The following is a 24,529-nucleotide window of genomic DNA, read 5'->3' as shown; positions in this document are numbered from 1 at the left end:
TTGATTTTTGTCCCTTCTTATAAAGTTTTTTTTTGGTTTTATATTGGTGTTGTTTGATATGATAAAAGTGACTTATGTGTGAATTGAATCAAGATTATAGGGACTAAAAACAAAAAGTTATAGTGGGACGAAATTTAAAATCACGAACTAACAAAATTTGAATTTAAAAACCCTTGTTGTTTACATATCTCTCTCTGTGTGTATCTTCTTCCTCTCTCTGCCATTTTCGTCTCTGAAAGAGGAAGTTCGTCGAAATCACACCACTAGATAATAGTTCGTCCAAATTCAGTTATTTTGAATTGAAAAAAGCTACCAGAAGTTTTAGTCAAGAGATTGGAAAAGGAGCAGAAGGGATTGTTTACAAAGGTGTATTGTTGTATCAACAAGTTGTCGCATTGAAGAGACTCGAGGAAGCTAATCAAGGTGAAGAAGAGTTTATAGCCGAAGTAAGCAGTATTGGAAAGCTCAACCACATGAATTTGATTGAATTGTGAGGTTATTGTGAAGAGGGAAAACATAGAATGATTGTGTATGACTTCATGGATAATGGTTCTTTAGCACAACATTTAAGGTCTAATACTTTGGATTGGAGAAAAAGATTTGATATGGCTTTAGGTACTGCAAAAGGTGTGACTCAGTGGCGGAGCCAGAAATTATGAATAGCAGGGGCACCAATATATGTATATATAAAATTTCTTTGTTGAAAACATAAATATACATCACACTAAAGTAAATAACTCCCAAGAGAATGTAATTGCATTTTCTGACACTTCAGCTACGGAGGGTGTGCAACACACCGAATAGAAGTGAAACAACAACGGTGCACAACATTTTTTATTAACAGAGTCTGGTTTAGACATGTCGTATGAAGTGGGTATCTTAAGTTTCACCATTAACACAAATTTAAACTCTACAAACTAATAATATATGTTCGGTCTCATTACATTAATAAATAAAGGGTCAGTGCTCCTTGACACTTTTTAAGAATTCCAAAAGAAGAAATTATTTTATACAAAAGTCAAATATTTCCATTTTCATTGCATTGATTACACATTTTCCATAAATAAATTATAAGGGGTTTAACCTTTAAAAAATCAACAATGTTGGAAACTAAAAGTGAAAGAGGTTTGTATTGTATATTTGTGTAATGTTTGTGTTTCTTTTAATGAATTTTTATTATGGATGTGCGACAAAAACAAATGTCGGATTGAAATTTTGAAAGTGTGTGTCATGTGTTCTATGTGAGTGAAATAGAGGAAGCTACTAACATTTTAATTGGATGATATATGAGTGTGGGCTGCATGGTCCAATTTTCAACATATTGGCATGTAGTAATAGTGCAGGCATGTGCTCCCACTACACTGTATGTGCCTCTGCCACTGGTTTGACTTACATTCATGAAGAGTGTTTGGAGTGGATTTTGCATTGTGATGTGAAGCCACAACACATTTTTTAGATTCTAATTATATCAATCAAAAGTTTCAGATTTTGGTTTGTCCAAATTGAAAAACATGAAGGATTCTAAATTCTCTAGTATTTCGAAGATTGGGTAACAAGAAAAGAAAAAAAAGAATTTCATGGGTTAGTGAAATTATGGACCCCACCTTAAAATGAGGTTGTGATGAAAATTTGCCGTGAAAATGATGATCATGAATCAACAAACACAAATACGAGACTTATGTTTTCTTTTTGGAGCAATGATATTTGAACAACCATTTGCTAACAACTTTGAAGACAACTTTTCTTTTCTTTTTTCTTGTTGGTCAAAAACAATGGAGAGAGAAAAAGGAAGAAAGAGAGTAAGAATATAATGTGGGTATGAGAGAGAAAGTTGTCTAAAGGTTGTCACAAAAGGTTGTACACATATCATTTCTCTTCTTTTTGTCTTCAAAATTGTTAGATTTTGATGAAGTATGTGTACATATAGTGTCTTAATTGAATAAACTTAGTGTGATTTGGTGACAATAATGTATTGTAATCAGAGAGAGGAAGAAGACACAGAGAGAGGAAGAAGATGGAAACAACAAGGTCTTCAATTTCAAATTTTGTAAATTCGTGATTTTTAAATTTGTCTCTTTATAACTTTTCGTTTTTCGTTTTAGTCCCTCTAATCTTGATTCAATACATCTAAAACGACACATAAGCCACTTTTGCCATGTCAAACAACGCCACGTCAGTCGTCGTTAGACACATCAACATTTTTTTAACAAATGTTGACGAGAGGGACGAAAATCATAACATTATCAACTTACATGGTTTGTTTTAGAAAAAAAATATATATGGACGAAAACCAAAAACACGCAAACTTACAAGGATGTTTTACATAGTTAAGCCTTTTTTTTTAATACAAATATGACATCAAGGGAAATTTTGTGATTTCATTTAAAGTACCGTGAAATGATTGGAATTTTTAATTCTCTCTAAACGTCCTCATTCCCTCTCTCCCACATCGTCCTCACCACCACACCCTCCCCTCGTTCTCTGCAACTTTGGCAACCTCCCTTCCTTGGTGTTCCTCCACTCTCAGCTGATAAGTGCTAGAAAGTGTTAATTTCATTATTCATATTAAGCACTTTTGATTACCTGTTTCACAAGTTAATTGAGGAAAAGCTATGAAAAAGTAAGAAAATGTCTTATTATGCTTTTTATATCTTACTTAACCCATTTGTGCAGGAAAAGAAGTGATCAAGACTTGAACCAATGAAAGAAACATAAAAAGGAGTAAAAACTACAAATGTCGCCATGGCCACAGAATGTCGCCACGGCGGGAATGAAATTCCAGAACCTATGTTTTTCAAGATCAAATGTCGCCATGGCCACAGAATGTCGGCACGGCAAATGGATTTCCAGTGGCTATATTTTTCAGAGACCAGATGTCGCCATGGCGACAAATGTCCTGCCTGGCGAGGTAAGGCGATTTTGAGGCAAGTGGATGATGACGTGGCAGAAACCCACCGGCAAAGAAAGCTGATGTCGCCATGGCGACAAAAATCCTGTCGGGCGAGAATGTCAAATTGTGCAGAAAGTATAAAAGCCCATTTCATTCATTTTAGACAGAATGCTATGACAATTTTAGAGAGAGAATAGGGCGAAAATTTCCTGTTTTCATATAGCAAGAGTGATTGAGTTGGATTCATCAAGATTCTTTGAGAAATCAAGTTCTTAGCATGGATTTCCAACTTTTCTTCCACTTTTATAATGTTCTCATGACAATGATGAACCAAATCTCCTTAGTTGGGATTAGATGTACTTGATTAAGTTGATAATGTAATCTTTTGATCTCTCAAATATATGATTCTAACAATTTACATGATATTGATGATATTCTTGTATTTCATTCCTTATCTTTGATTTAAATGCTATTGAGAAATACTTTTGAATCTAGGTTTAGAATATTTATCTATCAAAACAATGATTCTAGACATAGGATTGATGTTTTGATAATCACACAAAGTATCGGAACTTAAAGCTTTCAGATCGTTTAATAGATTGAAAAATCGTCGATTAAACGATACGATCGAATATTGGATTGTTTAATAGTTTGGGAAATCAACGATTAAACAACACAATTAAACTCACAAGATCATTTAGACACGAATGATATTGTCGAGCTATACGTGATAATATCGGTAAAACGCTAGAATCCATATATGTGATTATTAGGTTATGTTTGACGCTTAATCAACGAACTCTAAATTCCAACTTATTACTCTCCGTGTTTATCTTCGTAATTTAGTTTCCATAGTTTTAAACAAACAATCAATCAAACTATAGCTTAGAACGATATTGATTGTTGAACGGTATATGTAACGCCCTAAACCCCGAAAGCAATAATCATGCGTTTTTAAATAATAAATATCCAAAAAGGTCTAGACGTCACGTCGTCATTCGTTTCAAGACATACAAATATTCAGTTTCAAAAAAAATAAAAACTACGCAGCGGAAAATTTCAACAATCAACATAAAAATCTCAGAGACATACAGTCATCCTCAAATACATCTAGTAACCGTCTCAAAGGCCATAACAAGGCTCAAAACACAAGAATATCTCAACAGTCATATAAAAATCTCAACATAAAGCAACGACAAAAGTAAGACTCGATATCCTAATCAGAGCCCGACACTACTAAACTCCAAAGCAGATAAAGGAGGAAGCTTCCGCTATCCTCAAGCAACTCACCAAGCAAGCTAAGCAACTAATCCTGCACACCGTCTACCCATTCAAAAGAATAGGGCAGGCAGTCAACCAAACGACCACTGGGGGTTAGACATCATTCAAATCAATTAAAGCATAATTAAATGTAAATAAACGACATAACCAGTTTCAGATGATCAACGACGTCTAATTACATTGTTCACATCATTTATTTAACATTAATCATACAAGTGTGCTATCATAACAAGTGTACTTTCACATCTTCATATATCACCAAATTTCACTAAGTATGCAATCACCAAAATTTCATGAATGTACACAATTCACCAAGGTTCACCAAACACATATCAAACATAACACATTTAAACATTAATGAATGTATGTAATGCGCCTAGACACGACTTTATATGCATGTGGTACCGAATCATCGTCAAGGTCGTCACCTCAAAACATCGCCTCTTGATACGAAATTGTATCATAAACATCGCCTCTAAACATCACCTCTGGACACTTATGAATGCATGAATATATGACACCACAATGCATACGTTCATACAATGGTTCACCAACATGAACACCGACACCTTTCATACATGCAACCACCATCAATATCATCACCAAATTGCATGTAAGAATTCACATTTTATTACAAATCACCAACACCAAAATCGTCATCAATAACATTCATCTCAAAGAAGCAACAAGGTTCCAAATTCACATTTCATATAACGGACATCACGGTACATCATGATATTCATCGCATTAAACACCCAAACAAAATTAATTCATTCTTATTCTATCACATCATCATGAATACAAAGCCATTTACAATTATGGGATCATAAACTCAATTTTAGCAAAATTCGCCTATTTTTCGAAAATTGTCCATTTTCACATAACCATTTCAATTCATCGTCCAAAACTTATTATTTCAAACATATTTAAACTAGTAGAATAATTTTCAACATAATACTATCTTGCCTATAAAAATCACATTGAAGCTAGAATGCATTATTTAACTAAAATAGTACCTTCACATAATAGCATGCATGTACAGAGTAGACAAGTAGTAATTAGATGGGTACTTAGAACAAGTAGCATCACGTCACCATCATTCATTTACATGATTAATGGGCTATAATTAAAATCATTTAATAACTATTTGCATCTAGAAATAAGGATTTGACATTATAAAGCCATAGGTGTATATATAAATATATGCGAAAGTCTCAGTACCGAAACAGTGTTGACAGTGATGTTCATATAACTAGGCATACACTTATCATAAAATAGCTCCATTAGTTATTATAATCTGAAAAGGGCATAGACAACTAGTTGCATCAACAAAAGCTTTCTACAGGCGTAAACAAATTGACCAAAATCTCTTCCACATTACGCGAGAATGCAAGTAATTTAACACCATGAAAAATCAAAACAGAGGACTGATTATACCAATGAAACCAATGTGTATGCAATTCATTTCTAATGAGTACCACCGAACTACAGGGAAAACAAGATAGACGTAACAGTTTCTTAAAACAACAATTCCATGGTGCCCATCTATATCATAAAAGGAATTGGCATGAAGTTTCAAAACACTAATGAATTAGAATGTATCTTTATGTGACCAGTGGGTATAAAACGTGTACAAATAAACTTTCTTTTAAGAAAAAAATGTATGCCTACAGAGTGTCAATAAATTTCTAGCTTGTAACAATGGCTCACAAACAATTCATATGTAGCCTCACTTTTGCTTATTTAATCAAAATCCATTTTTCTCAAAAATCATCAACAACAACTTCATTTTGAACATTTTAAGCTAAAATCACAAAAACAACTTATCATAAACCAAAAGCATGGGTATGAACATGTTAATTCACCAATTCAACAAAAATTAGTATACACATAATTACCCACTAATTAGGAGTACGAATTTCACAGAACAAAATCATCAATTCATCAATTCAACAATTAATCATAAGCTAAGAAAAGTGATTATGAGAATAAGTATCTAACCCCCTTACCTCAAAGCTTTACCAACACTAGCTATGGCTTCACTCTCCCCTTAGCTCTTGAATTTCACCTCTCCTAAGCTCTTGGTCTTCTTTCCTCTAAGCTCTTCTCTTGCTCCCACTTTCTCTCTCTACCTCTCTCTATGTTTGTGACAATTTGTGATAATGAGAAATGACCTAATTTTTCTCTTAAGGGATATCCTTATATACACCACATGTTGGGCTAAATTAGGTTAGAGATTAATGGGCCTCTAAAACTCATGTCACTAAATTCTCAAAAAGTTACTACACTTACTTAAACCGTTAAAACACCGGATAATTAATATCCCTGAATTATTACAACTAGTTATTTCTATCTTAGTAAAAATAACTATTCTCACAAAAAAAAAATAGCCTTCTTAAAAAAAAAAAACTAATTTACCCTCGCTCACCAAATGACCAAAATACCCCTAAGTCTAAAATGAATAAAATACCCTTCTTAAGCTAGAATCCAATAATCCCGAATAAAATACACACAAATACAAGTAATCACACACAAACACACATAAAAACAAATAAAATAAATCTGACGAAAATCGGGCTGTTACAACTCTCCCCCTCTAAAAAGAATTTTCGCCCTCGAAAATTACCTGAAGGAAACAACTCCGGATACGAAACCTTCATCCTACTCTCCGATTCCCATGTAGCACTCTCACCAGTTGGTCCAACCCAAACCACCTTCACCAAAATAATCTCTTTTCCTCTTAAGCGCTTCACTTCCCGATCTTCAATTCTAACTGGCCAAGTCTCAACAGTCAAATTCTCTTTTACTTCCAAATCATCCACTTGAATCACATGAGACGCATCATACACATACTTCCTCAACTGTGACACATGAAACACATCATGAAGATTCGACAACGATGGCGGTAACGCAATCCGATACGCTACAACTCCAATCTTCTCTATAATCTCAAACGGTCCAACAAAACGAGGTGTCAACTTCCGACACTTCAAAGCACGTCCAACACCGGTTACAGGATTCACCCTTAGAAACACATGATCACCAACCTGAAACTCAATATCCTTTCTCCTCTTGTCATGATAGCTCTTCTGCCTACTCTGAGACGCTTTCATCTTCTCTTGGATCATCTTCACCTTCTCTGTAGTCTCTTGCACCACTTCCGGTCCTAACAAAACACTTTCTCCTGACTCATACCAACACAACGGCGTCCTACATCTCCGTCCATACAAAGCCTCAAAAGGTGCCATCCCGATACTAGAGTGAAAACTATTGTTGTAAGTAAACTCAATCAACGGTAAACATTCAACCCAACTGACACCTTGCTCCAAAACACAAGCTCTCAACAAATCCTCTAAACTCTGAATCGTCCTCTCCGTCTGCCCATCAGTCTGGGGATGATAAGCAGAACTCAACCTCAACTTGGTTCCCAAAGCTGCTTGCAAACTCTCCCAAAACTTAGAAGTAAACCTCGGATCTCTATCTGACACGATGATAGAAGGAATACCATGCAACCTGACAATCTGCTCAATGTAGACCTCAGCCAACTTCGCCAGGGACATACCGGTCTTGATAGGAACGAAATGTGCCGACTTCGTCAAACGATCAACAATCACCCAAATCGAATCAAAACCCTTCACAGTCTTCGGCAACGCTCCGACAAAGTCCATAGAGATACTATCCCATTTCCATTCTGGCACAAACAACGGTTGCATCAAACCCGACGGCTTCCGATGTTCAATCTTTGACTTCTGACAAATCAAACAAGCATAAACAAACTCTGCAATTTCCTTTTTCATTCCAGGCCACCAAAACAACTTCTTCAAATCCTGATACATCTTCGTCGCTCCTGGATGAATACTCAGACTACTCCTGTGACCTTCTTCCAAAATCCGTTTCTTAAGCTCAAGTATATCTGGCACACAAACTCGGTCACGAAACATCAAAACACCGTTCTCATTCAACCTAAAGTCCCCACCTTTACCTTGATTAATCAACACCACTCGATCCACAAGTTCCAAATCTTCCTTCTGACCATTCTTGATCTCTTCCAAAATATTACTCGTCAGCTTCAACATTCCCAATCTCACACCATTCGGCGTCAACTCACTAACCAAACTCAAATCTCGAAACTGTTCAATCAACTCCAACTCTTTAACCATCAAAGAAGACATATGTAAAGACTTCTACTCAAGGCATCTGCCACAACATTCGCCTTCCCGGGATGATAACTCAACTGAAAATCAAAATCCTTAAGATATTCCAACCATCTTCTCTGCCTCATATTCAACTCTTTCTGATCAAACAAGTATTTCAAACTCTTGTGGTCACTGAACACTTCAAACTTAGAACCATACAAATAGTGCCTCCAAATCTTCAACACAAACACAACTGCCGCCAATTCCAAATCATGAGTCGGATAATTCTTCTCATGCACTTTCAACTGCCTTGATGCATAAGCCACAACCTGACGATTCTGCATTAACACACCACCAAGACCCATCTTAGAAGCATCACAATACACAACAAATGATTCCTTTGGATTTGGCAAAATCAGCACTGGCGCTGAAGTCAACCTCTTCTTCAACTCCTGGAAACTCTTCTCACACTTGGCATCCCAAACATACGCTTGCCCCTTCCGAGTCAACTGTGTCAATGGCAACGCCAACTTAGAGAATCCTTCAATAAACCTCCGATAGTAACCTGCCAATCCAAGAAAGCTTCTAATCTCAAAAACTGACTTTGGAGTTTCCCACTGCAATACTGCATCAACCTTTGATGGATCCACCGCTATACCACCCTTCGAAATCACATGACCAAGAAAACTCACTTCCCGCAGCCAAAACTCACACTTTGACAACTTAGCAAACAACTTATTCTCCTTCAAGACACTCAACACGATCCTTAGATGCTCAGCATGTTCTTCTTCTGACTTCGAATACACCAAAATATCGTCTATAAACACCACCACAAATTTGTCCAAATAAGGATGGAAGATCCTATTCATATATTCCATAAAGACACCCGACGCATTGCTCACACCAAATGGCATCACAGAATACTCATAGTGTCCATACCTTGTTCGGAACGCAGTTTTGGATATATCTTCTGCCTTCACTCTAATCTGATGATATCCAGACCTCAAATCAATCTTGCTAAACACTTCCGCACCAACCAGCTGATCCATCAAATCATCAATCCTCGGAAGCGGATACCGATTCTTGATTGTTACTTTGTTCAACTGCCGATAATCCACACACAACCTCATGCTCCCATCCTTCTTCTTAACCAATAACACTGGAGCACCCCACGGAGAGACACTCGGCCTGATAAACTGCTTCTCGAGCAACTCTTCCAACTGCTTCTTCAATTCACCCAACTCTGATGCAGACATCCGATACGGCGCAATCGAAATAGGACTCGTTCCTGGTACCAAATCAATTGCAAACTCCACTTCCCTCTCTGGTGGCAAATCAATAATGTCGTCCGGGAAAACGTCTGGAAACTCTTGCACTACCGGTAAATCGCTAACTCCTTTCTCACTACTTTCCTTCAAAGAAGCAAACATCATGAACACACTAGCTTCATCGTCCAAAGACTTCTTCACTTGCTCCGCGGTTAAAAACTTCCCACCTACCTCAGCTACTGGCTTAGAGAATGTTATACTCTTGGTTAAACAGTTGATGTTCACACCAAAAGATAACATCCAGTCCATACCGAAAATTACATCCATGTGCTTCAACGGAAGACACACAAGATCCAACTCAAAATCAACATTACCAAAATTAACAGGACATTTAGCACACATCAAGGAAGTAGACACCGAGCCACTAGCCGGGGTGTCGATGACCATCCCTCGCAACAACGAAGTTACAACCAAATTCAAACGCTCAACACAACTAACCGCGATAAAAGAATGAGTGGCACCAGTATCAATAATTGCAATCAAAGGAGTACTATTGATAAAACACATACCTCGGATAAGATTATCCGGCTGCTCCACTTCCTCCGCATTCAAAGCAAACACCCTACCCGCCGCCTTCTTCGGCTTGGTACACTTAGTACTGATATGACCTGCATCTCCACAGTTGTAACAAGTAATATCCTGCTTGCACTCAAACGACTTGTGACCAGCTTTCCCACACTTGAAGCAACTATCACCCCTCCTACAATCATTAGCAAAATGACCCAAAGTTCCACACTTGTAGCACCTCACCTCAGCAACATTCGGCTTAGAGCCTCCACCCACCTCTTTCTTCTTCCCTTTGTCCTTGTTGTACGGCTTCCCAAATCCATGACCCTTTCCTTTCTTATCATGCAATGCTTTGTAATGGTTCACCTTGACCTTTCCGGCATCATCAAACATACGACACTTGTGCACCAAAGTATCAAAATCTCTAATCTCCTGAATACACATGTACTGATAGATATCCGGCCTGAGTCCACTTTCAAACTTCACACACTTAGAAACCATCGCATCCTCGGCATTGATATACGGGCAAAACCTCGAAAGCTCTTCAAACTTTGCAGCATACTCTGCCACTGACCGATTCTCCTGCTTCAAGTTCAAGAATTCCACTTCCTTCCTGGTCCTCAAATCCTCAGGAAAGTACTTCCTCAAAAACTCAGTCTTGAACCTAGCCCAAGTCACAGCCTCTCCACTAGCCTCAAGTCTCCCTTTAGCATTCGTCCACCAGTACTCAGCCTCCTCAGCAAGCATGTGTGTAGCCAACCTGACCTTCTGGTCTTCACTGGTCACCATAGCACGAAAGATCCTCTCCATGCCTTGCACCCATGTCTGAGCTCCCTCTGGGTCAAACCTTCCCTTGAACGTTGGCGGCTTGTTTCGCAAGAAACGATCGAGCCTCCGCTCCTCCGCTTCTCCATGATCCTGATGACCATTCACAACCTGCTGGTTGGTTTGAGCCAACACCTGCGCTAATGCAGCCAAGGCCGCTGCAATAGCCGCATCATCTCTACCACCAGCCATCTCTCACTACACACAAACCACAACCAACATATAAGAACAACAGAACAATTATCGAAGATATTCCTATACCATTCACATACAAACATAAATAATCACCCAATTCTGGTCCGGACAAGACCAACCAGGCTCTGATACCAACTTGTAACGCCCTAAACCCCGAAAGCAATAATCATGCGTTTTTAAATAATAAATATCCAAAAAGGTCTAGACGTCACGTCGTCATTCGTTTCAAGACATACAAATATTCAGTTTCAAAAAAAATAAAAACTACGCAGCGGAAAATTTCAACAATCAACATAAAAATCTCAGAGACATACAGTCATCCTCAAATACATCTAGTAACCGTCTCAAAGGCCATAACAAGGCTCAAAACACAAGAATATCTCAACAGTCATATAAAAATCTCAACATAAAGCAACGACAAAAGTAAGACTCGATATCCTAATCAGAGCCCGACACTACTAAACTCCAAAGCAGATAAAGGAGGAAGCTTCCGCTATCCTCAAGCAACTCACCAAGCAAGCTAAGCAACTAATCCTGCACACCGTCTACCCATTCAAAAGAATAGGGCAGGCGGTCAACCAAACGACCACTGGGGGTTAGACATCATTCAAATCAATTAAAGCATAATTAAATGTAAATAAACGACATAACCAGTTTCAGATGATCAACGACGTCTAATTACATTGTTCACATCATTTATTTAACATTAATCATACAAGTGTGCTATCATAACAAGTGTACTTTCACATCTTCATATATCACCAAATTTCACTAAGTATGCAATCACCAAAATTTCATGAATGTACACAATTCACCAAGGTTCACCAAACACATATCAAACATAACACATTTAAACATTAATGAATGTATGTAATGCGCCTAGACACGACTTTATATGCATGTGGTACCGAATCATCGTCAAGGTCGTCACCTCAAAACATCGCCTCTTGATACGAAATTGTATCATAAACATCGCCTCTAAACATCACCTCTGGACACTTATGAATGCATGAATATATGACACCACAATGCATACGTTCATACAATGGTTCACCAACATGAACACCGACACCTTTCATACATGCAACCACCATCAATATCATCACCAAATTGCATGTAAGAATTCACATTTTATTACAAATCACCAACACCAAAATCGTCATCAATAACATTCATCTCAAAGAAGCAACAAGGTTCCAAATTCACATTTCATATAACGGACATCACGGTACATCATGATATTCATCGCATTAAACACCCAAACAAAATTAATTCATTCTTATTCTATCACATCATCATGAATACAAAGCCATTTACAATTATGGGATCATAAACTCAATTTTAGCAAAATTCGCCTATTTTTCGAAAATTGTCCATTTTCACATAACCATTTCAATTCATCGTCCAAAACTTATTATTTCAAACATATTTAAACTAGTAGAATAATTTTCAACATAATACTATCTTGCCTATAAAAATCACATTGAAGCTAGAATGCATTATTTAACTAAAATAGTACCTTCACATAATAGCATGCATGTACAGAGTAGACAAGTAGTAATTAGATGGGTACTTAGAACAAGTAGCATCACGTCACCATCATTCATTTACATGATTAATGGGCTATAATTAAAATCATTTAATAACTATTTGCATCTAGAAATAAGGATTTGACATTATAAAGCCATAGGTGTATATATAAATATATGCGAAAGTCTCAGTACCGAAACAGTGTTGACAGTGATGTTCATATAACTAGGCATACACTTATCATAAAATAGCTCCATTAGTTATTATAATCTGAAAAGGGCATAGACAACTAGTTGCATCAACAAAAGCTTTCTACAGGCGTAAACAAATTGACCAAAATCTCTTCCACATTACGCGAGAATGCAAGTAATTTAACACCATGAAAAATCAAAACAGAGGACTGATTATACCAATGAAACCAATGTGTATGCAATTCATTTCTAATGAGTACCACCGAACTACAGGGAAAACAAGATAGACGTAACAGTTTCTTAAAACAACAATTCCATGGTGCCCATCTATATCATAAAAGGAATTGGCATGAAGTTTCAAAACACTAATGAATTAGAATGTATCTTTATGTGACCAGTGGGTATAAAACGTGTACAAATAAACTTTCTTTTAAGAAAAAAATGTATGCCTACAGAGTGTCAATAAATTTCTAGCTTGTAACAATGGCTCACAAACAATTCATATGTAGCCTCACTTTTGCTTATTTAATCAAAATCCATTTTTCTCAAAAATCATCAACAACAACTTCATTTTGAACATTTTAAGCTAAAATCACAAAAACAACTTATCATAAACCAAAAGCATGGGTATGAACATGTTAATTCACCAATTCAACAAAAATTAGTATACACATAATTACCCACTAATTAGGAGTACGAATTTCACAGAACAAAATCATCAATTCATCAATTCAACAATTAATCATAAGCTAAGAAAAGTGATTATGAGAATAAGTATCTAACCCCCTTACCTCAAAGCTTTACCAACACTAGCTATGGCTTCACTCTCCCCTTAGCTCTTGAATTTCACCTCTCCTAAGCTCTTGGTCTTCTTTCCTCTAAGCTCTTCTCTTGCTCCCACTTTCTCTCTCTACCTCTCTCTATGTTTGTGACAATTTGTGATAATGAGAAATGACCTAATTTTTCTCTTAAGGGATATCCTTATATACACCACATGTTGGGCTAAATTAGGTTAGAGATTAATGGGCCTCTAAAACTCATGTCACTAAATTCTCAAAAAGTTACTACACTTACTTAAACCGTTAAAACACCGGATAATTAATATCCCTGAATTATTACAACTAGTTATTTCTATCTTAGTAAAAATAACTATTCTCACAAAAAAAAAATAGCCTTCTTAAAAAAAAAAAACTAATTTACCCTCGCTCACCAAATGACCAAAATACCCCTAAGTCTAAAATGACTAAAATACCCTTCTTAAGCTAGAATCCAATAATCCCGAATAAAATACACACAAATACAAGTAATCACACACAAACACACATAAAAACAAATAAAATAAATCTGACGAAAATCGGGCTGTTACAGTATAGAATATCGCAACAGTCCCTGTGGAGACAATAATAAAAATACTTACTTTTGATACTACATCAAAATGGCGTCGTTGCCGGGGACTGGCGTTTAGATATTTGAAGCATCGCGACAATTTGTATTGTTTTGAGCATCTGTATATAATATGTATATATTTTTCTATATTGTATAGTTGCCTCCCTCCAATTACTTTGCAACCATAGTTTCACCATTATTATGAGTTGTGGAAGGGGGAGATGGAACTCGATAATGTGGGGTTTGAAGGTGAGAAAAACACAAGAAGGGGGGGTTGAATTGTGTTTTGAAAAATTCTTCGTTTCTCCTAAAACTGAACACACTGATCAGAAGCTAAGTGAAACAGCTTCTGAAGTGATAATCAGAATCTACACGCAGCGGAATAAAACAAAGAGAGAGAAGAAGAACGACACAAAGCAATTATACTGGTTCCTTCCACAATCTGGAAGTAGTCCAGTCCCCCTTGCACTTCCAAGGAGATTTCACTAAGAGTGATATCTGATTACAATTGCTCAAGCACACCTGCAAGAGACTTCCTTCGCTCAAGCACACTTTGCAAGAGTCTTCCTATGCTCAAGAACACAATCAAGAGACTTCCCTGCTCAAGCACAACTGCAAGACACTTCTAACTAAACAAAATTAAACAGAAAATTGTTTAAGGTTGAACACTTGATATACAATCAGAGGTGCTCACAATACAAATCAGATACAGACTCAATAACTTAAGAATTTCGAAGATAAAACTTTGAGACACAAAAATTCTAAGTGAATGCAGAACAATTTCAGCAGAGGTTTGGCAATTGTAATAATGTTGTGAGTCTTTCGTTCAGCATTGCCAAATCTCTAAGTCTTCACTCCTTTATATAGAGGTGTGAAAGAGACGTTGTGAAATTGCCAGCACATCAAAGAGTCGTTGTTGAAGCTTGATCTTTCACCAATGATCTTTTGCCTGATTTGGTTGTTGTCCTATGAAGAACCAATTTGAAATCCATTCCTTATCCAAAGGAACATCTATGCAGGCGAAGCCGTATTTTGGAGCTGTTTTCTTGTCTTGTAGTGTGGACACAAAACAGAGTAGTGGAGAAGGTGGTTGTACAGTTCGTACAAAGTACAATGTCAACGCTTTCGTCCAAAATTGCAAGCACATGTCTTCAAACACCTTTGAAATGACCGTTGCAAAATTCCACTGATCTTTTGTTGTCCTTTGATGAGTTTCGAATCATGACACAGCTCTTGAATCCTTGAATTTCTCAAATTCAGTTGATCTTCAGCTTCTGGTGATAATCAGCTTCTGATGAGCTTCAGCTTCTGATGAAGTCGCTTCTGAACTATCTGCTTCTGATGACTATTCGCTTCTGAAGGCTATCCGCTTCTGTTGACCTTCAACTTCTGATGACCTTCAGCTTCTGATGACTTTCAGCTTCTGATGACTTCTAGCTTCTGATGACGTCATCATTCTTCAGTAGCACTTATGACTTCAGATGCACTTCTTTTCAGATGCTTTCAAGCTTCCTTTTCTTTAGTCCATAGCTCTTTATTTGTTCTTCAGAACCTTTATATGATGTAAAGTTTTAACTATGGTCCTGTACACTTGAACAAATATTAGCTAGTCCAATTTACAATTTTTAATACCTTGTTATCATCAAAACTCTTTAAGGTTCATTGTTAAACACATTTTGTTCCAACAGGGTTTGCAAAGCTTCCAGATCTTTAAATCAAACGATGACGATGACGAGAATGACAGTGGCGATGGAAGAAGGAAGGAGATGGAATTAGAGAGAGAGAGAGAGATGAATCACATATAGGAGAACAAGGAGTTGTAGAGAGTGATGAGTCGAGAATAATGGATAATGTCTGGAACTTAGGGGTGTGAGAGAGAATTGCAGAGATGGTGGTGCATAAGAGAATAAGAGAAATGGTTGTGAATGGATGGAAAGAGGGAAAGGGAGAAAAAGGAAAATTGAGTATTAATGAAACGTGGAATACATTGTTCATTTTGTGTCAAAAATCTTATGTTTGTTTATAATTACTGTAGTATTGTAGTTGAAGGATAAGATGGTAAATTGTACTCGTTGGTCCATCTCAATGAATTCAAAAAGAGGAGTGTTAGAAACACCATCTTTAGGGGTGGGTTGTATATCTCAACTGATTTGAGCTAATGGTTTAAAAGAGTTGAGTGAAATATCCAAATTCAAGTCCTGACAAAGAGAAAAATATATATACTAACATAACTACATTTACCATTAAAAAAAAATTATCTTTTTAACACTCATTTTTTATTGGGTAAAAACCATGTTGATCCCAATATTTTATGTGAGACCTATATCCCAAGTGTTAGACCTACATTAATTTCATCAAACAAGAGGATAAATGTTAGAAATAGAATGTTCATAACACTCTTAAAAAAAAAAACCGTTGAATTAATAGCAAAACAAATTTGTGCATTGTGTATCATACTATTTAATCTTCAAATCTATTGAGAAATTACTTTTTCTATTTATTGTAGTCATACTCGACACAATGAATTAGTCTTTGCAGCTATGCTCAGAGGAAACTTGGTTAAAAAAATATATTATAAACTTGGTTAAAAAAATATATTATTTAACCTGTTTTTTTTTCCCTCAATGTCATCTTACTTGTTGAGTATATAATTAGTCTTTCAATCTTTTATACTAACAATTAAGACTTTTTAAAAATTGTCTTGCTCTATATATATATATATATATTAATTGTTATGATCAACTTGTTTAATAACCGATGCTTGGCACACAGATATGTATATTGTTGTTTTTTACTACAAGTATTTTATATATATATATATATTTTTGAAAGGTTTTTACTATGAATATTATATATATAAACTATAAAATATAATAGGTACAAAGACGTATATATATTATATTATATTCTGAATGGCAAAGACATGTATATTATAAAAAAGAAAAGAAAACGAATATCAATTCTTTCATCATAAATAGAGAACCATGTACTGCTACTTGCCTCTTCACAAGGAAAATAAATGTATTTGTGAAGTAATGGAGTCGAACAAGAATACATTTGTGAAGTTATCTCTGTTGCTTTTGCTCTTATGCTTCACCGCAACTATTGTTGATGCTCGTTTTGATTCAACATCATTCATCACTCGAGTGCTCTCCAATGGTGAAGCTACTTATGATGTTATTTATCATTCAGCATGCTGTGATGAATGTGAGTGCTATGTAAAAGAAGGTCAATTGTTTCCTCAATGTATTTGTAGAGATGCTGGATGTCAACCAGCTTGCAAAAAATGTGATTGCATTAGAGAATCAGAATCAGAGACTCCTTCTTGTTATTGTGCAGATGTCATGTTGTTCACTTGTTATGACTTATGTAAACAGTAACAAAAAAAACAATTCATGTCGAGGTTTTATTTTTCACATGACCTCAAGGTTTTTTTTCCCTTCTTCTTCTTGTTATTATCAATCAATAAAATAAATAAATATGTAGAAGCTGATCCAACAAACTAGAGCAAGAGAATATAATTTAATGTTGTAAACTCTTATCAAAGTCTAATTAGATTCGAATTCTTTCGGTGCTAAACAATTTTTATGTTGGGTCAGTCCATACTTAATTGGATCCTCCATTAGTAGACGGTGAAAACGATTCTTCAAATTAATTGGTCCTTAAATTGAATACCAAGTTTCTAATACTAAATAATAGAATTTCATTCACAATTTCAAGTTTTATTTTTGTCACATTAGTCAAACTATAAATCTATTAATATATATCTATACGTAATATATGTTTATGACACTAAAGTAAATTTAAAACATAGTGGGGGCATTTTCCCATACACCCTTATATATATATATATATATATATATATATGGGGGCTGTTAACTTGCACCCACCTAAAAACACTAAGGTGCAAGTTAACAAGCTGCACCTACTTGTACTTTACTAAAACACCCTTTTGTCTCTATTAAACTTTATTTTAATTAAAAGGACATTTTTGTAAATAGCATAAATAATATTTGTTTATAATAGAAAAACATGGGTGTTTTGGTAAATAACTAGTAGGTGCAGCTTGTTAACTTGCACCTTAGTGTTTTTAGGTGGGTGCAAGTTAACAGCCCCCTATATATATTATATCTCTTGCAAGTAGTACTTATTCTCACATCAATTATGAATAAGATAAATATCAGATGTATATGAGTGATGACTCATATTTACAATATCTTAAGGTTTGAGATGAAGATTTGGTGTCCAGCACTACTTATGTTGTTTCTCTTAGCCAATAATTCTAGTGTTTTAGGCTTCTCCCAAGCCAACATTGGTATTAGTGTTTTACGGTTGAAAACTAATTTCTTATAACCTTTTGGTTTCTCTTTGTAAAGAAATCATTAGTACTGAATTAAAGAGATCTATCTCCTCGATACATAGGTCAAATTTGGGCCGAACCGGGTGAACAAATATCATCGTGTTCTTCTTCTTACTTTATTGTATGTATGTGTTTGTTTGATCAAGTTGGTTTACTTGGTGCTAATTTTGCTCCACACATCAAACCATTGGTGTGAGTTTTGATATGAATTCACAATAACTACTGTAAGCACAAGAAATATAATTAAGTGAACACCATGAATACCAAGTGGGATATCGAGAAATTTACTTGAGACAAGTAAAAGATAAAGATGCAAGAAGTTCTGATTCAACAAAAGTGTGTAAATGCGCTGAAGGGTGAAACTGCATTGTCGGCTACCATATCACAAGCAGACAAAACTGAGATGGTGGACAAGTTCAGGTGTGTCAATGTCTTACTTGTTTATTACTCCTTCCATTTCAAAATGAGTGTCGTTTTAGCCAAAAAAATCGTTTTAAAATGAATGTCACTTTCAGTTTCAAATGCAGTAATAACTTTTTCTTTTCAATTGTACCATTTAATTAATACTATGTACACTACTTGCAAAGTATTATTTTTTCTTTAATGAAAAACAAACAAATAGTTGATTAACATAATTTGATAAAATAACATCTCTATTTCTTTTAATTAATGCATTTTTTAATATGTGTGTAAAAACCTTAAATGACATTCATTTTAAAACGAAGGAAGTATGATTTTAATTAATTTTAGTGCATATAGTGTGTGTGGGTAAGTGGGGGTTACACCGGCTTGCAGCCTAAAATACAACTAAATTTCAACAAATTTTATTATATAGGATTTCCTTTTTTCGAATTGGGTATCATGTGCAGACAACTTGACAATCAATGGATTGTTGTCCCAATCTACGCAATGTGTTCAGAGGCCTTTAATTTAGAGGAGTGTAAGAACATCGAAGGTTTTGAGTTATATTTGTTTGGAGGCTTTTTTTGTGGAAAATAATTTATCTAAAAAGTGAAATTATAAGATACACCATATACATTAGTTATTTAATGAATATAAAAAGTAAAATTTTACTTATAATAAAGATCGGAGGGGTATCTAGATTCATCTTGATATTAGTCCTGAAATTAAACACAAAGAAAGAAAAGTTATAATTGATAAATTGTATCTCTAAACTATCAAAACGAAAGTTAAATAGAAACATAAAATATATACTAATCATCACTCGCTCACATAACTGATCCACCTATTTTAAAATTCATTCATTTTGATCTTTATCTCACATTTTGACTTAGAAGCAATGATGTGACATATATTAAATGATGTGAGATATATATAATATATAATAAAATTACAAAAATGAATAGTTAAGTTTTTAAAAGATTTCAAAATATCTTGACGTGACATCTTCTAGGATCTTTTACAAAAATGAATAACTCACATCATTTAAAATATCATACTGTAAGATATATCATTTTTTTTTAAGAAACTAAAATGGATTAAAATACTGAAAGCCTGAAGATTTCAGCACAAGGAGTGCCAAAACTCCAGCTGAAAGAGTCAATTACAAGAATGCCAAACGGCCAAAACAAGAACAAAAAACTACCCTGTTACATAAATATTCCCAAACACAGTAAAGGGTTCAACCACCATGAATGGTAGGAGAAAACAAAGCTAGGGCGATTTGCTTTCAGCCACCAGTATGATTGTAAGATATATCATTTAAAATATGTCACATAAAAAAAATGTCACATCATAATTTGTTTCATCCACAAATCTGTTGGAAGGACCGAAATTGGGAGATATTAACATAGGAGGATCAATTTTGTGAATAAATTAAAGTATGAGGACTAAAATTTTATTTAAATCTAAAAAGAAAATTAAATAAGGGCCACGAGGATCATGCATGTAGGCTCTAGATCAATTGTTAATTGTTTTTTTTATTGTTGAAGGCAGATCGATTGTTAATTGTTATGAATTATTAATTATTAATTGTTGTGATCAACATCTATATCTATTATAATATATTGCATCAATTTGAAATGATAAACTCATAAATTTATGGTATGTCTCTTTCAAAAAAATAATAATTTATGGTATGTCTAGTACGGACCTTTCAAAAATAATTAGAAGGTAGACCTTAAAATGTCAGTAAAAAAATAAATTTTATAATAATAGAACATGGAGAACACTAAACATATTTTATCAAATTTTTTTGAAGAAGTAAAAATATTTTATCAAAATATCAATAATCAAGGAATTCTAAGACAAATTTTAATATATGAAGTTTTTTTTGTATTCACACAAAAAAAATACGAAGTCTTTTTAGTTTATAAAAATAAATTACAAATAAATTTGTTGGTGGGCCTAAAAGAAACGTTTTAGTAGCTTTATATTTGGGTTGACTCAGTATAGAATTGAACTTTTAACCCACACTTGATATATTAACAAAAATTCACTATTTAGTTTTCAAAAAAAAAAAAAAATACACACTATTTAGTGTTTGGAAATGATTTTTTTTTAAAAGTTTAATATATTTGAAGTCGTTATAATATTTTTAGAGCGTCTCTAATTAGTTAAAAAAATAGTCTAAAGTTTGTTTTTGAAATGATTCCATAACATTAATATATATATATATATATATATATATATATATATATATATATATATAATAAAGTAATTATTATTGTAGATTGTTAGCTGTTGGTCTTCAATTTGTTGGTTTATAAGAAAATGAATCTCTTGTAAAAAAAATAAAATGAATCTTATCATCTTAAGATTTGGGATGACAATCATATTATTATAAACACTATTATAATCATAAAATTGTAAGGCATGTGATGAATGTATCTTTTCAAGAAAATGATAGAAGAAAGAAAGGAAGAGAGAAGGAGAAAAATTACATGTATACCGCTGGTTGCACTCTATAAATTGAGCCATTGTAGTTGCATGTTTCCTACATCACAAAGAAAGATACATAATACTACAGAAAGAGAGAGTAAGAATGGAGTTAATCATGAACAAGAATGCAATGATGAAGTTAGCTTTGTTGGTTTTCCTTTTGAGCTTCACTGCAACCATGGTTGATGCTCGTTTCGATCGAGCATCCTTCATCACTCAACTCCTCTCCAATGGTGAAGCTAGTTACGATGTCAAATCCACAACAACAGCATGCTGTGATTTATGCCTCTGCACAAAATCAATCCCTCCTCAGTGTCACTGTGCTGATATTGGAGAAAAATGTCACTCAGCTTGCAAAAGATGCCTTTGCACAAGATCTTTTCCTCCACAGTGTCGTTGCACTGATACCACTGACTTCTGCTATGAACCATGTAGCTACTCCAAAGGTGGATCTCACTAAGTTTGAGTATAACTATGTACCTACCATATGCATGTGATAAGAGACAAAGTCCCTTAGGCTTTGTTTTTTGTGTATGGAAATGAATAAATTATCAATAAAATAAAACTACCACTTGATCTTGCAGTTTGTTTTTTTACAAACTGTAGGGTTAAAGTCTTTCTTTTACTACCTTCTAATTTTATTTTTAATTTCCTTTGAAATTATTTAGTTCTGCTTTAAATTATTTCAATTGCAAAGTATTTTGTTAAATCACAAGTGTCATCGTTTGAAACTGTCATTTTCAGAGATTTAGAGCAAATTTTGTAGTCAGGGAGAGGATAGTTCACTTAGTTGCATGCACTTAAGGAATTAAAAAAGTTAAGAAGTTAAAGGCTCATAGTTCATATATGTTCATTAGTTCATATCTAGGCAAGGGCGAAAATACTCATAAGAATCAAAATCAAGTTATATCGAGGTTAAGGTTCGAATCTTAGTCATGGAAAAAATATATAAGACTCTCATATTGACTAACTGCGAGTTGACGATTTCTTCCACTTTTTTTTCCTTCTTTTTTTTTTTTTTTTTCCGTGTCTGGGGTTTTAACCCCGAACCTTACATATATTAATTATACATTATCCTTGCCAAATTAGCTAAGGTCACGAGGATGATTTCTTCCACTTCTTAAAAACTTGTAAACTTATAATAATTATATTGTAAAATAAACACAATTTACACATACAAGTTACTCTAAACTTGTCCCACGAGGCATGTCAATATGTTTAGTGTGTGTTTTTAATATAAGAAAGTAAACCAATTATGCAACAAAATTAAATGTTTAATCTGTGTGATGATTGTAAGAATTCGAAGAAGTCGTACATAGACTCACATGTTGTGGAATAGTTTGAAAAAATCCCGAAGTAAATTCGGGTGGTTGAGAAGGAATAAAGAGTCAATTAATTTTATTTAAATAGCTTGAATATAAAGACAACTGAATTTGAAGACATAAATTTAAAATTTGTGCAAGTTTAAATGATTTAAATAACTTTGAATGCTGAAAATAAAATGGTTGAAAATTAAATTGTGAGTAAAAATAAATGAAAGAAATTGCTTGAAATTGAAATCATGATAAGAAATAGATTTCTTAAATTCAAAAAGTTAAGAGTAGATTTCTGGTTTAAGAGTAGATTTCAAAAATTAAGTAATTGACCATTTGTCCTCTAGTAAGAACTCTTTTGATAGATAAAATAAATGGTTAAATATATTTTTGGTCCCAATAAATATACTAATTTTTTCGTTTTAGTTCCTCTAAATATTTCCTTCAACTTTTAGTTCATGTAAATTTTTCAATCACTACTTTTGATCCCTATTTTAAAGTGAATTTTTGTATTTTTTAATAAAATTGTACAAAGGTGTATATAATGTTGTAAGAATCACTCGGAAAAAATTAATTTTTTTTTAACAAAACATAAATTAACTTGTCAAAAAACAAAACATAAATTAAAAATGAATTTACTACCGTAAAAAATATAAAAATTCATACTTAATTCATATTTTGGTAAAAAATATTATATTTTTTTTAGAGATCCTTATAATATTATAAATTTTTCTGCAAAATTTTATTCAAATTAATTCTACATATGAATTTACTTTAAAAGAGGGACCAGAAGTGAAGATGATTTTTTTTGGAGGACTAAAGTTGAAGAATTTTTTTAGATGGACTAAAACGAAAAGTTGACATATTATAGATTTAACCCTAAAATAAAATGAATATTTATTTCATTGACAGATCTTGATCGTGGAACTTACCTTTTAACGCTAATCTAATTTTGGCAAAAATCACATTTGAAATTGGCACACACACTTCAACCGTTCCTTTTGTTGCCTTATAATCGTAGAACTGGACAATGGGTCACAATTCGTGCAGAAGTAGTGCTAGTAACACTATCTTTTCAACACTCTCAAACACTTACTTTTTACACTTTGGAAATCGGTTCCACTTAAAGTGATGGAACATACATTAATTTCATCCAATAAAAGAGTAGATGTTAGATAGAGTGTTTAAAAGAGAGTATCCATAACATTCCTCTCGTGACAATTACCCTTCCACTAAATATATTCAAGTGAAATGTGTGTGGCTCGACGTTCATTCAACATTTCAACTCTTGCTTTTGTCGAACCTGCATTATTCGTTAAATCCTTCTATCTTTTGGGAAGGGACATATCCACCTCTAGGCATAGTGCGACTATATATAACACATTAAATTTTTCACAAATTTTGTTTAAATACATTACCTAAAATTTGACTTCTAGCGACAGGTAACAACTGTCACTATAAGACCCAAATCAGTAGGTAAATCTCAAGCTTACTTAATATTTTCGACATTTACCTACGGACGAAGCCGTAGTAATTCCTAGAAGTCCCCTTGTAAACAATGACCTCTACCTACAGTTACTTCTGTCACTAAAATTTATCATTGTTTTTTTAAATGAATATTTTTTATGACGTTTTAAATGAATATTTGGTTCGACAACTCTTAAAATAAATAATTCATAAAGTCAC

General features: G+C 34.1%; 1 protein-coding gene and 1 pseudogene across 1 annotated transcript; one reads left to right on the top strand and one right to left on the bottom strand.

Annotated features, from left to right (window-relative positions):
- Positions 1–3,947: 3,947 nt before the first annotated feature.
- LOC146908678 (uncharacterized) lies at positions 3,948–13,836 on the bottom strand. Its single transcript, XM_085725658.1, has 3 exons — positions 13,675–13,836; positions 6,181–11,165; positions 3,948–4,213 (listed from the first exon to the last, which is right to left on the bottom strand). Exon 2 carries the CDS (start codon positions 11,157–11,159, stop codon positions 8,331–8,333), a length of 2,829 nt encoding a protein of 942 aa, XP_085581784.1. The 5' UTR covers positions 11,160–11,165; positions 13,675–13,836; the 3' UTR covers positions 3,948–4,213; positions 6,181–8,330.
- A 7,742-nt stretch (positions 13,837–21,578) lies between these two features.
- LOC146908677 (Bowman-Birk type proteinase inhibitor pseudogene) lies at positions 21,579–22,155 on the top strand (annotated as a pseudogene).
- Positions 22,156–24,529: the final 2,374 nt, after the last annotated feature.

The sequence above is a fragment of the Medicago sativa genome, chromosome 7, assembly GCF_051527215.1.
Source record: "Medicago sativa cultivar Bolivia chromosome 7, Bolivia_mono, whole genome shotgun sequence".
NCBI lineage: Eukaryota > Viridiplantae > Streptophyta > Magnoliopsida > Fabales > Fabaceae > Medicago > Medicago sativa.
The sequence above is the reverse complement of the archived record's forward strand: the minus strand, read 5'-3'. Positions and strand labels throughout refer to the sequence as shown.